General features: G+C 37.5%; 1 protein-coding gene across 4 annotated transcripts in view; it reads right to left on the bottom strand.

Moving 5' to 3' along the window:
* The window catches only part of PTPN2 (protein tyrosine phosphatase non-receptor type 2), a 90,108-nt gene that overhangs the window by 17,494 nt on the left and 59,656 nt on the right, over positions 1-12,958 (bottom strand). For 3 of the 4 annotated variants that reach the window (XM_087438940.1, XM_087438938.1, XM_004421063.3), the window contains exons 6-7: positions 5,468-5,677; positions 3,648-3,800 (exon numbers count right to left, since the gene is read on the bottom strand). In XM_087438940.1, coding sequence (XP_087295066.1) covers positions 3,648-3,800; positions 5,468-5,677 — 363 coding nt within the window. The remainder of the gene's footprint in view (positions 1-3,647; positions 3,801-5,467; positions 5,678-12,958) is intronic. The other variant, XM_087438941.1, reaches the window with a different exon arrangement.

Raw genomic sequence — 12,958 nt, 5'->3', positions numbered from 1 at the left:
TCAGTCTGTCAACAAGAAAAGCACTCAGCAAAGAGGGAGAAAAAAACAGAGATATTTAATGCTAGCGAATCAAAAAAAAAAAAGCAACGTCATTTTGCCATGTCCTTGGGCAGCAAACTCACTCTACTTCGCCTTCCCTGTGACACACAAGCAAGCAGGCACTCCAAAGTCACCTGCCTTGGCTTGTCACTGCTGACTGGTAAAGCCAAGGAAGCAAAACTACTTTCAGCTACAATCTCGTTCAAGCTCTCATTTTGCGGCCCAGAACACAGCTGTCCAGACCAAGAGTTTTTTTTATCTTTCTTTCTAATTCTATACTCATGTTGCACCCCACTCTCCCGCCTGTCATATGCTATGAGCAACGCACCAGGCACTGCCTGCAACCTCACTCCACCCATTTCTCACTGAAGAAAGCCCCTTGGAGGAGCAGTCAAGTGGTGTAATTAAACTTGAAACCCAATGTAATTTGTTAAAAGTATATCGTTTACTTAATACTTTATTAATAGCGTCAAATTACCAGCTAGAGATCTTACAACATCAATTCTGAATTGCCAAATTGGATTATTTACTCTGCGAGGTTTACTGTCATCACTGATACCGGGAACGTGCTAATAAATATGTGGTAATACCAGACACAACATTGCGTATTTATGCCTGACTTTGTGCCAAGAAAGATGTAAGGTAAATGATATCACTGTCGGAGACAACTGGAAATTATCTATATTTATCTAGGTAGATCAAGGTCATTGGAGATTTCTTTAAAGAATATATGCTATAGGATTATAATTACATACATACATTTATTGATTTTAGATACATGCACTTCAGATATAAATATTAACAGCTCTCCTTCGTCCCAACAGGTTTTAAATCACATTATATCCACGTATGCCAGAAAAATTCACAGAAAAACTAACAGAAAACTATATCCAATAATGAAAATATCACTCACATCATATAAATCTAAGTTACCACTGAAGGTGAAGACAGATGTCCCCTTTAGGAAAAAGTACCAGAGATGAAGAATTACAGGGGTCGGGTGCCACTGAAAAGACAGCTGTCTGGAGACAAAAAGGTTCAGGAAGTGCCCTCCCCAACCCCTGCTGTCGTGCTCACACCAGAAAGAAGCTTCCTTCTTTCTTCTTGCAAATATTAATTTTTCCCAAAAGTTAGAGGCAAAGAGGTGGAGGTAGATGTATGGAAAGAAAAAAGAATCTTTTGGTAAACTGGCTATCACATCTTTGTATGTCAAATGAGATACTTTTATGGGCTACAGTTATATTCATGCAGTTTGGGGTTTCTACATTAACAAAGTAAGTTTCAATCTCTGTAACAGTAAACTTTTATGATTTAAGATTTCAGGGAACTACTTCTCTTAGATTTCTATTCTAAGCTAAGGTTCTAGTACAGCACTGTCCAATGAAATATAATGTGAGCCATATATATAATTTAAAATGTCTAGCAGCCATGTTAAAAAAAGATGAATTTTAACAATGTTCTATTTAACTCAATATTTAAAAAATATTGTCATTTGAACATACATTCAATATTTTTTAAATTATTGAGATATTTTACACTTTTTCTCCCTGTATTTTAATCTTCAAAATCTGATATGTATCTTACACTTGAAGCAGATCTCGAGTCAGACTAGCCATATTTCAAGTACTCAACAGCCCATGTGGTTAATGGCTATGGTACTGGACAGTGGCATTCTAGGAAGAGAAAAATATCTATGTAAAGTAAACAAACCCATATAAATACACATTCCTGGAAGAATACATACATGCCAAAATGGTTACATAATTTGCGGTGGGTGAGTTAAAAGGACTTCGATATACTTCCACATCTTTTGAGCTGTTTTACACTCAACATGTACTCATTAATTATTTTTTTATAATAAAGAAAATTCACGGCACCACATAAATTATTAGAGACTTGCTAGGATCATTTCTGTGGAAACTGACCCCTCTGAATGGGTAACAGGCTTTTCTGATCCTGAGCACCTGAAAAATACAGACACATTTCCAACGTATTATCTGGAACAGGAGCAGAGAATGCCTTGGGTTTGAACGGGGTGCTAAGATAAACTGAGAATCTGATGGCTACACCATACCAGATCAATTGGGACAGAAAAAATTCTCCCAAGCCACAGACTGCACTGTCATAATAATAAAGACCACAAAAAAGTATGCCCATAAAACTCATCTCTGTAGTGAAAAAGATCCTCAAAGTACGTACGTATATGTTCTAAAACTAAAGAAACAAAACTAGAAAAAAATTTAAAGTGGAGGGAGGAATACTATCCAAAGAATAGCATACTTTCCCTACAATTACTCAGTCTGTAAGAACAACCAGGAAATAAGCACTGAATGGCAAATAGTGAAGGTACACAAGTGTGGGGGAAAGTGTGATATAACTACTTAACTTGTTTTAAATTCCAGATTTAAGCCGGTAGAAGCCCACTGAGACAAAAAAAGAGAGACTTTCCTAATCTTAAACGTTTGAGATAACTTTTACTTCTCCTAAATCACTGTTCATTGCCAAGCAAACCCAATGCTGACTCCAGCAAACCCAATGCTCCCAAAGTCAGATTTATGAAGTAGGGTCTCCTGTTTTGTAGGCTTAATCTTCCACATACTGAGTATTTTACTGACTGATGGCATCGAGTAACCTAATGTCTCTCCTCATTAAAAATTATTCTTTAATTCTATGTAAAGATTTGAAAAAAATTTTCTAATAAAACTTAAAAATTTTATTGATAAATATAATAATTTGTCTTGAATAGTTAAAATAACACCAACAATCAGAACAAAAATGTTAGCTACTGGTAAGTAAAATCACTTAAGAATATATTAACATGTGTTTGAAATCTATACAACACAACACATAATTCCATTATGACAGATGGTCTGATCTAAGTTATAAAAGAAGGCTTATTCAGAATATTCCTGTTTTGGCTAATACTCACAGAAATTAAAGGGCTAGTAAATGTGTTCATATAAGAGAAATACACAGATTCTATCTACTTATATCCAACACTATGTGATTATATCAGACAAGAAATGGGGGTCTGTTGTTATTTGTTTCTATTTTACATTTTATGTTAGTATGTAACACAGATTTCTGATAATCAGTCTTTGAACTTAGCTTTTGCAAATGTGGAATAAAAATATCTTCATGAGAACAAAGCCAAAACCAGAGAAAATATAACATTCTACTGGAATTTCATTATGTTTGCCGTAAGTACTCAAGTTGTTCATTGTTATAAAATGAAGTATCTGTTATATAAACTAAGTATTCTATAATACCAGGTCAAGTTTTTCATGGGGTAAAAGTACCTAAATTTTCTGGTTTATTTTAATGATTAAATGCTTAAACCCTCTTTACATAAAAATTTTACTTTCTTTAATGAAATCTTGTTCCCACTAGGGCTTTTGAGTAAAGGCAGGATTTAACACGAGGCTGAGGTATATATGAGGAAGTAAGCTTAAATTTTACAAGTTTAAGACAGCCAGCTGGATTTACTACATTAATATAAATATGCTTTTCAGAAGGAAGGGAGAAGATCAGTGCTTCCATGGAGTGCTGTTATTTGATGCTAATCATATTTAATACACAGGTATTATTTTTCCCCTAAAAAAGTTTACCTGTATATTTGAATCTCCCTTTATAAATTTTGCTCCTTCTATTATAGTCATATATGAAAATCTGAGTTGATCTGGTGTCTGAATAAGTCCCATTCGATATTTTCTCATATTCAGTAACAGCTGTTTAATGTTAATATCATCTCCTTTTTCCATCTGCAAGAAAGGTAAAAATTATTCAAGCCTTTTGTTGTTAGAGTCCAGGAAAGAGAAGCAATACAAGATAACTGCTAAGAGTTTGCTATGTGCTGTGTTCCTCCTCAAGAACAAGGATAAGCTACCTTGCAGCTATAACTCTTTATGTACTAGACAGCCATCTCAATCCATCCATACTCCCCACACTTCAACTGTTCAAGTAGTAGATGGAGGACTTCTCTGGTCCTTTAGCTGATTCACAATTGATTCCAAACCAATCACAGTAATCTCATTCACTTTGGCCAGCGTTTGGTCTAAGGAAGGATTTATGACCAGTTCTGGCTTACATAAGGATAAATCCACTGAGATTAGTGCTTTTATCTTTGAGGAAGATTGGCCCTGAGCTAACATCTATTGCCAATCCTTCTCCTTTTTTCTCCCCAAAGCCCCACTAGATAGTTGTATGTCACAGTTGTACATCTTTCTAGTTGCTCTATGTGGGACGTGGCCTCAGCATGGCTTGATGAGTGGTGCCTAGGTCGGAGCCCAGGATCCGAACCAGTGAACCCTGGGCCGCCAAAGTGGACCGTGTGAACTTAACCGCTACACCACCGCACCCGCCCCAAGTGCTTTTTTTTTTTAAAGAAAGGTTTTAGCAGGAATAAATCTTTTTGCCCTGTGCTCTTCCACCTTTGTGTCTGTGTAGAGCAGCCATCTAAAGATGGTGGAGAAGAAAGCAAGAGCTTGATCCACAATGACACTGTGGAGCCACTGCACCAGTCCTGGACTACTGATCTGGTACTATAACCACAATACCCCCCACCCCAACTGAAAAAGAAAACAGTTGTTGAAGTTATGTTTGGTAGGGAACAGGCACAAACACAAAATCCAGTTTTAATATTCACCATTAAAAAAGTAGAAACTAGAGTTTTTAAACATGTCAAAGTTCACTTTAATGTAACCCAATTTTTGATTGAAGTATATTATATATAGGCAGAGTGGTAAGAATACAGTAGATATGTTAAGACTCAACCGTTCCTATATCCCAGAAGCACCCTACACCCCAAGGAAGGTAAAATGGACATCCTAAAAAGAGAAAAGGCATAGACCTGTATCCGGTCTGGGGTTGGGAATGGGTTGGTGAAGAAAGAATACAGCCCTTGAGGGTACAGATAGGAATCTCAGGGGAATAATAACAATACTAAAATTTATCGAGTGCTTAGAAATTACCAGGGACTCTTCTAAGTGTTCTAAATGTATTAATTCATTTAATTCTCACAACATCCCTGTGAGGAAAATACTATCATTATCCTTAGTTTGTAAATAAAGAAATTAAGCCAGACAAATGAAGTGCTTGTCTGAGGAGGAAGGAATTCAATATTACATATCAATTTATATTTGAAGAATAAGGGGAGGGGAAGGACCTATTATCTCCGTAATATAAAGCTACCACAAGAAAAAATAAGTTTTCTTGGAGATCTCTAGAATTATCTTGAACAAAGCTCCACCAGTCACAAATAAGAGGCAGTTGAAAGGATGTAAATGAGATTTTTAGATTTTTCCAAAAAATGGCAGATGGTTAAGTCTGAAAAACACAGTTTTGGGATACTGACATTAGAGCTTACTTCTGTCAGTGGAAACAATAAACAAGTAAACAAGACTAAAATTAAATGATGAGAAGCACTTACCAGAATAAGACAGGTATCTACTAGAGAAAAGGTGCCTGACCGCCCAATGCCTGCACTACAGTGGATCACTGCAGGCCCATGTTCAGGATTCAAGGAACCAGATTCTCTCACTTTAAATAAGAAATTGAGAAATGAAGCTGGTGATTCAGGGACTCCAAAATCTGGCCAGGTAGTATAATGAAAGTGAGATATTGTTCTGGTTTCACCACTCTAAAAAAGTGAAAATCAAAGGGGAAAAGTTAGTTCTAATTTTTTCTTTTACAAAAACTACTTCAGAAAGATTAAGTGTTTTGTGTAACACTTTTAATCTTTATGGACTTTTTGTACCATGATTTTTCATTTGGTTTTTGATAATCACTTATACGAGTTTGGAAAGATTTTCGTTAGGAGAATTTGGAATATATTAATAATAGCTAACACTATTATAACACTTACTATTTTGCAAGCACGTTCTAAGCTTTTTATATACTGCTACAACCCATACAACGATCTTATTAAAATCCACTTTCCAGACGAGAAAACTGAGGCAGAAGGTTAATTAATTTACCCAAGGTCACACATTCAGAAAATGGCAGAGCCAGGATTTGAAGAAGCAGTCTGGTGCAGCATTTGGGTTTTTAACCACTAACCTGCCATACATCCTGCCAATATTTTCTTTAATTCATACCTCATGATGAGTGGATTCTTTTTTTTCCCTATTTTTAAAAATTTCTACCAGTGTAATTTTACATTTTTCAATGGTTTCCTTTTTAAGAATTCTAAAATTTTTTTAGACATAATCTTTCCCATTATATGAGTTATCTTTTAGATTCTGCTACACACACACAGAGGAGCAACTCAAGAATTAATTTAAAGAAACAATCTTTACATTTTTAATTGAAATTGCTTTTCTAATCGCCGCTTTTCTCCATGGGAATAATTTCCAGTCCTAAAACTGTTTATATGCTTTTGCTGATGTGCTAAAATGGTTTACCAACATGCTAAATGTTTCCTGTCTCTTAAAGCCTGCCTGGCATTCACTATCACTTCCTGGATATGCCTGATGATCTTTATTTCTGACTAACTCATTATGAAAATGTTCTTTAGCTTTTGCCAATTGCCTTTTGCCCCAAGAAGCACTGCTGTACCTTACTCTTCATTTCTGTAAATGAAGGAGTAATCCTCTAATATATCTTTGCACGATTTTTCAGTTTTATTATAGGACTTTTTTTGGAGGGAAGAGATACTGGGGCCCAGGGCAGGCCACCCCAAAATATCCCACAATAGCATATTGATTATTTTGAATTAAAATACTTGAGAAGCAGCCAATACAAAAAAAGGCATTTTGACACTCTTCTCTGTTCCCCCTGAAAGCAAGAAATAAATCTCCCACGTGAAAGGTGCTCTCCCTGCATCCTTATCATGAGAGCTAGGAAATTCAGCGCTGAGAAGCCTACATAAACAAATCTTGCTAATTTACTACTTCAAGCTTAAACTGTGCTTAAATTCCTCACTAATTACATACCCCAAACCTAAGTTTCTTTGTCCTGTCATTCCTTAGAAACTTATTGTTTCTTTGTATAAAAGATACATATACTGCCTGCTTTGTTCACTTTCCAAGCATCATTTCTTTATGATCTCCAATATGTACATATTAAACTGGGGTTTTCTCTTGTTAATCTGGTCTTGCGTCAATTTTATTATTAGTCCAACCATAAGAACACAAGGATAGATGGAAGGAATTTCCCCCTCCCTAACAGAGACAGAGAAGCAACATAAAAAAAAATGATATTTTTAATGGTTACCAGCTAAAGACTATTATTATAGCATCCTGCTTTCAATACAAATTTCCAAAATTAAAGTTAGCTTTCACTTTTTAAAAATAAATTTTCCCTTTTTTCAGCAGAAATTAAGACTCCTAAGTCTTAGATTCGATTATATGAGGTATAACACTGAAAAAAACAGTGCAGATATTTAAAAAAATTTTTTTAATTATATTTTTAGTGACTAATTTTTCTTATCGTCCAGCTTTCAAAATTCCAAATACACTGTGATCCAAAGGTTCTCAAGATACTGAAGATACTAGATTTCTCTGCTGGAAATTAAAATGATCATTGTGATTACTAGATTTCAAAACATTTCCTTTTAAATTCCAAATTAAGTATGCTAAGTGGAAGAAGCCAGACTCTAAAGGCTACATACCTTACGATTCCATTTATATGATAGTCTGGAAAAGGTAAAATTATAGGAATAGAAACCAGCTCAGTGCTTGCCAGGAGCTAGGAGTAGGGAGTAGGGAGGACTGTACACAAAGGCAGCATGAGGAAATTTTGGGGGGTGATAGAACTGTTCTGTATCTTGATGGGAGGGAGTTACAACACTAAATACATTGTCAAAACTCACAGACTGTACACCAAAAAGACTGTCTCTTACTGTATGTAAAAAAGGGAGTTAAACTTACTGTATTAAAAAAAGGTATTTAAAACATTCCAAATTAAGAAGGCTAAACTGTAGTTTCCTTTTACAAAGCCATAAATGGACAGGTAACAACACAATACCAACATAGGAATGGGCTAAACAGGCTGGTCCCTAATTAGCCCAGGGGTATAGTTAACTCAAAGTCACATTTTCTTTTAAATGAGGTCTAAGTTTCCAGTAGGTGTTTTAACTCCTTTTTTCCCCTGACAACCACCCTGCTGTGTTCATCAGCCTCCATGCAGTGCTACCACGTACAGCAGGGCCCATGTGAGCCTGAACCAAGTCCTGCTGGAGTTCCCAGGTCTGGGAGGGGTGGTGCCAGGACCCTGCTTAAGCGCCAGCTGCGCTCCCTAGGGTGTGGCTCAGGGTTCCTACAAGGCTGTGTGCTCAATTATTGCATCACTTCCTGGCTCAAAACCTATGGTTACCCCATAATCCTGAGTGACTGCTTGCTTTTTCTTTGCTTATATAATTTTAGCTCAAGACTAGTGGTCTCTTGATTTTTTTCAAATTCAGGTCATGCTGTCTGGGACACTCAAAGCCAGTTCCCAGAAATTCTCATGTCTGTTTGTATAATACAGTCTTCCCCACTAATAGATTTTTGAAAATCAGTCTTTTTCTTTCCCTACAGGACCAGACTGAAGAACTTCTAGAGAGTGTAGTTTTTATTAATTCACTCCTACTGAAACAAGATTCAAAAAACAGAGCTCACAAAAATCATAATTCTCAAAGGACCACATAAGTAATAAGATTCATTTTTACTACTGTGGTATAAATGAAATGTTTCTATACATGATTGGACCCCTTTTCCCTCTTTATCATGCTGGAAAAAAAAAAATGAGAGGAGAAAAAAGGGTTGCCAAAGGATAGAAAACTGAAACAAAATTCATCTTTATACCAGACAAGCCCTACATTTAGACGTTACAATTTTTGACAAACTCCTTCTTTCAAAACTGTGGAAGCACCCTCTCCTCCTCCTACGTCACCAAGTCACACCAGTTCTCCTTCTGTGAGGCCCAGTCGGTACCTTCCATCCCTTTCCCACTGCTGCACCTCATATCTCACGCATACCGGGCTGCTTTCATAATTGCATGGCTGTCTGCATCTCTGGCCACTCAGCACATGCTGGCCAAGTTTTCTTTATAAAATGCTGCATTATGTATACCAAACTCCGCACAAGAATGTCGTTCTTTTTAAGGCAAAATCTCATTTACATTTTTTGAAGGAGAATTCAAATTTAAGGTCTTTGAATAAGGATATCAAGCTCATTATATATGGATTCACAGTCATATAATCTATGAATGGAGGAGGTATAAGACAATGGGGAGCTTTAGGCTTATGGCAATTTAAGTGTATGCTGTCTAAAGCCATTCAAATTCAAGTTAACTATTATTATTATTATAAATATATTTAAGAAGTTTATAAATTTTCTAACTATTATAAAAAATCTATACAGCTCTATGGCCCCAGGCCCAGTTATTGTCACACTTTAGGCATATATAGAAGGTAGCAAGATTATGTTTCCAAAAGACTTTCATAAGCCTCAGTTTTGTCATCCTTAAATGGGGTTAAAAATAGTTCTTGCCTTATAAGGCTACTGTGAAGAATAAATAAAATAACGAATGTGAAGTGCCTAATACACGCCTGCACGTGGTAAATGCTTAACAGATTATACTCACTAATTGCCTTTATTTTAGCCCCTAATAAGCTCCAATCAATTGTAAGCCTCTCCACATTTTTCAGTCTCTTCATTTAATATTTCCTCTATACCTGAAGAGTAGCAACCCTACTCTTTTGTCAACCCTATCTCCTAAACACAGATTTAATACATCAAATCTGTACCCTCTATGTCACTGCCTTAGTTCAGTCCCTCATCAGTTTTTGCCAGGATCATTATATTGTCCATACTAAATTGTTATTGTAATTCATTTTGAAAGACAAACAAAACTCACCAGGTCAGGAGGAGAGGAGAGTGACAGGAATAGTTAGGCTTGGGGCTTGCATTCTAAACAGACAGAAAAACAATATGCAGATGCATGGGCCCCCAAGGAACAACCTATTTGAGGAGTGTGAGTGTTTTGGCAAAAACAAATCATGAGTGCCTGAAGGAGAGGAAGGCAGACAGGGAGGCAAAGACCAGGCTGGGCTGGGTCATGGACTTCTGCACTGGCCCTGGAAGGATTCTTTAGAGCATGGTGGAAGGATCATGCCTGTGTTTTACAACAACCGCTCAGGTGCAGTGTGGTTGACAATGTACTCGGTGCAACTGCAGAGGGGAGGACAAAGGCAAAAGTAAGGACCCTGCCCAGGGGGAGTTGAAAATCTTACTATGGAGTAAAAATAGACACATACACAAGTATTGAACAAGCCAGTAAAATGGTAAAATTTAAATTACGGAGAGAAGTGCAAGAAGTTCATAGCTGGTAGGAATAAATGCATCAAAGATATAGTAAGAAAGACCTAAGTCAGAAATGGGGCACAAGGTGGTACTGAAGGATGTGTAGGACATAAATAGGTGTAAAAGAGAGGAGGACATTCCAGGTGGGAGAAACTGTTTAAACTATTTTGAATCAAATCCCAGCTGAGCATCATAATAATTAGGCACTCATCCTGTTTTGGGCAGATCTACAGGGATAGAGAAATAGAAGGCAGTCAGCATTACAACAGTATTCCTGGAACTAGATAAACATAAAGCCCGCCAACAATATTACGGAAAATAGTGAAGGGCAACTAACAAGAAAAACCTTAAAGACAAGTAAGTACTCTAGATGTCCTTATATTTAAAAAGCACCTCAAATCTATCTCCACAGCTTCAGCCGCAGGGCCACCTTAAGAGCAGAGATGGACTCTTCATTCAGAGGCCAAAGTTCAAGCTCTGAGCACTAATCAAGACACTAGAAAGGGCTGCCGGTATGTAGCTTTACTACTCCATTAGGCTGGAGGTCTCTCAAAGAGGAGTGCCTGCAGAGACGACAGCTTTGGCCCCAGATCTGTTAATAGCTACAAGCCAGACTCCTTTAGAAGGAAACTGGTTCTCTGCACCTCAGGAATCTCAACAAAGGTCTGCAGGTGAGGTTGGCTATCACTCCCCAAGTTCATCACCACCTTCTCTTGCCCCCTCAAGCTGTTCTTTTTCAACTGCCCTCGCTCCTGCAGTCCCTCCCAATTCATTAATATTACACAGGAAACAGATACACAGAGCTAAAACTAACAATTGTGGATCCTACAATGAGTCGCAGGCACTGGTATAGTATTAAATCACTTGATCCTTATACCAACCCTGAGGTAGGTATGTCATTATCCTCATTTTGTAGATGAGAAAGCTGAGGCTAAGAGGTTAAGTAATGGGACCAATCACACAGCCAAGAGTGTACAGTTGGGATTTAAATTCAGGCGCTCTGGTTCCAGAGTCTAAATACTTAACCAAATGCAATTCTGCCTCTTATACTCAAATGCTACTTTATTCTTCTAACATTCCTAGTTCTTACTTAAGACTGTAAAGTAGAACATAAACAAATTGTTGCTGTTTAATTATGGTGGACTCCAAGCTCAGGCCAGTAGGAAATCACACAGTTGCTAGTGTGGGAGATCAAGATTTGGCCACCCTGAAATATATCTCTTTACCTTGATTGTTTTCTCTGAGGGACATTTGACCTCCCCCACTAACTGCCTAAAGAATTTGACATGGTGGCTCCTTCCTGGAACAGATCTTCTATCATGATGGCTGTAATGATAATGTAAAATAGATGTTACAATGGGAGGGGCACCAAGCCCCTTTTATCAAAAAACTCTATCTCTCCCTGACCACATTATCTATAGATGACCCTGAAAAGAATTGTCCTTCTGCCCTCTGAAGTCCCAGACCACTACCCACCCCCAACACATTCCTTGCCTTTAGCTGCAATACTTAAGCAAGCAGCTTAGACAGAGGGACGAGTTGCTCATTTCTGAGTTTCTCCCATGTATACATGTTATTAAACTTGGTATTATTTTCTCCTGCTAACCTGTCTTGTTAATTATTCGGCCAGCCAGAAGAACCTTAAGGAAAAGGGCAGAGGGGGATTCTCCCTCTTCCCCCGACACTAGCAACGAAAACATGGTGGTTGGCCAGCTTACATGGCGGCCTCAACTTCAAAAAGATGCTTTAGAACCAAGAATCTTCCTTTACAACAATTAGCATCTTTTTCAAAAGACTTAGCCCCATGTCACTAGAAATTAGGAGATCTGGATTTGAGTTCTGAGTCACTTATTACCCAAGTAATCTATTTGTGGAAAAAATCCTATCACCTAATGGATTTTAGGGCTTTTTTTTTTAACTATGAAATACGGGGATATTAAGTTTATCTACATTACAAGAAGACTGTGGATCAAAAGATATATATGTGAAAGTGCTTTGCAAATTGATAAACAAAACACAAAAGTCATTCTATTTTCCTATTATTTGAGGTATAATCAACTCTCAATTAGGAGAGATTTCAGAAACAGGAAAAACATCTATGCCCTTCTCCATCTAAATAAATTTTAATGCCATAAGCAGATGAGGTACCTGGCATAAATAGCAAGAGAAGATGATTCAGAGAACCATGAGAAGTCTATGGAAATGCAGTTCTGTTTCTGGGAATGAGCACTGTACAATCCACTACCAAATAGTTGTGCATGTATCTCAATGCAGCTTAAGACATATGTAAATGGAATAGTTGGTGCAAAATAAATACAGTAAGGGAAATTTATAAATAAGTCTAAGCCTTGTAGTTCTCAACCCTGAGCCTTCTTAGATGATCTAAGAGATTACATAATAAGCTTAGTTAGGGATGTCATGGGAAGCTGGATCTGGGCATTAAGCACACAGTATGCACCTGTGCTTACAGTATGCAATAAAAAACAGAGATCAGGGGCTGGCCCCGTGGCTTAGCGGTTAAGTGCACGCGCTCCGCTACTGGCGGCCTGGGTTCGGATCCCGGGCGCGCACCGACGCACCGCTTCTCTGGCCATGCTGAGGCTGCGTCCCACATACAGCAACTAGAAGGATGTGAA

This window comes from Ceratotherium simum, chromosome 14 (assembly GCF_057802395.1).
Source record: "Ceratotherium simum simum isolate JZ-2026a chromosome 14, ASM5780239v1, whole genome shotgun sequence".
NCBI lineage: Eukaryota > Metazoa > Chordata > Mammalia > Perissodactyla > Rhinocerotidae > Ceratotherium > Ceratotherium simum.
This window is presented reverse-complemented; position numbering and strand designations above follow the sequence as displayed.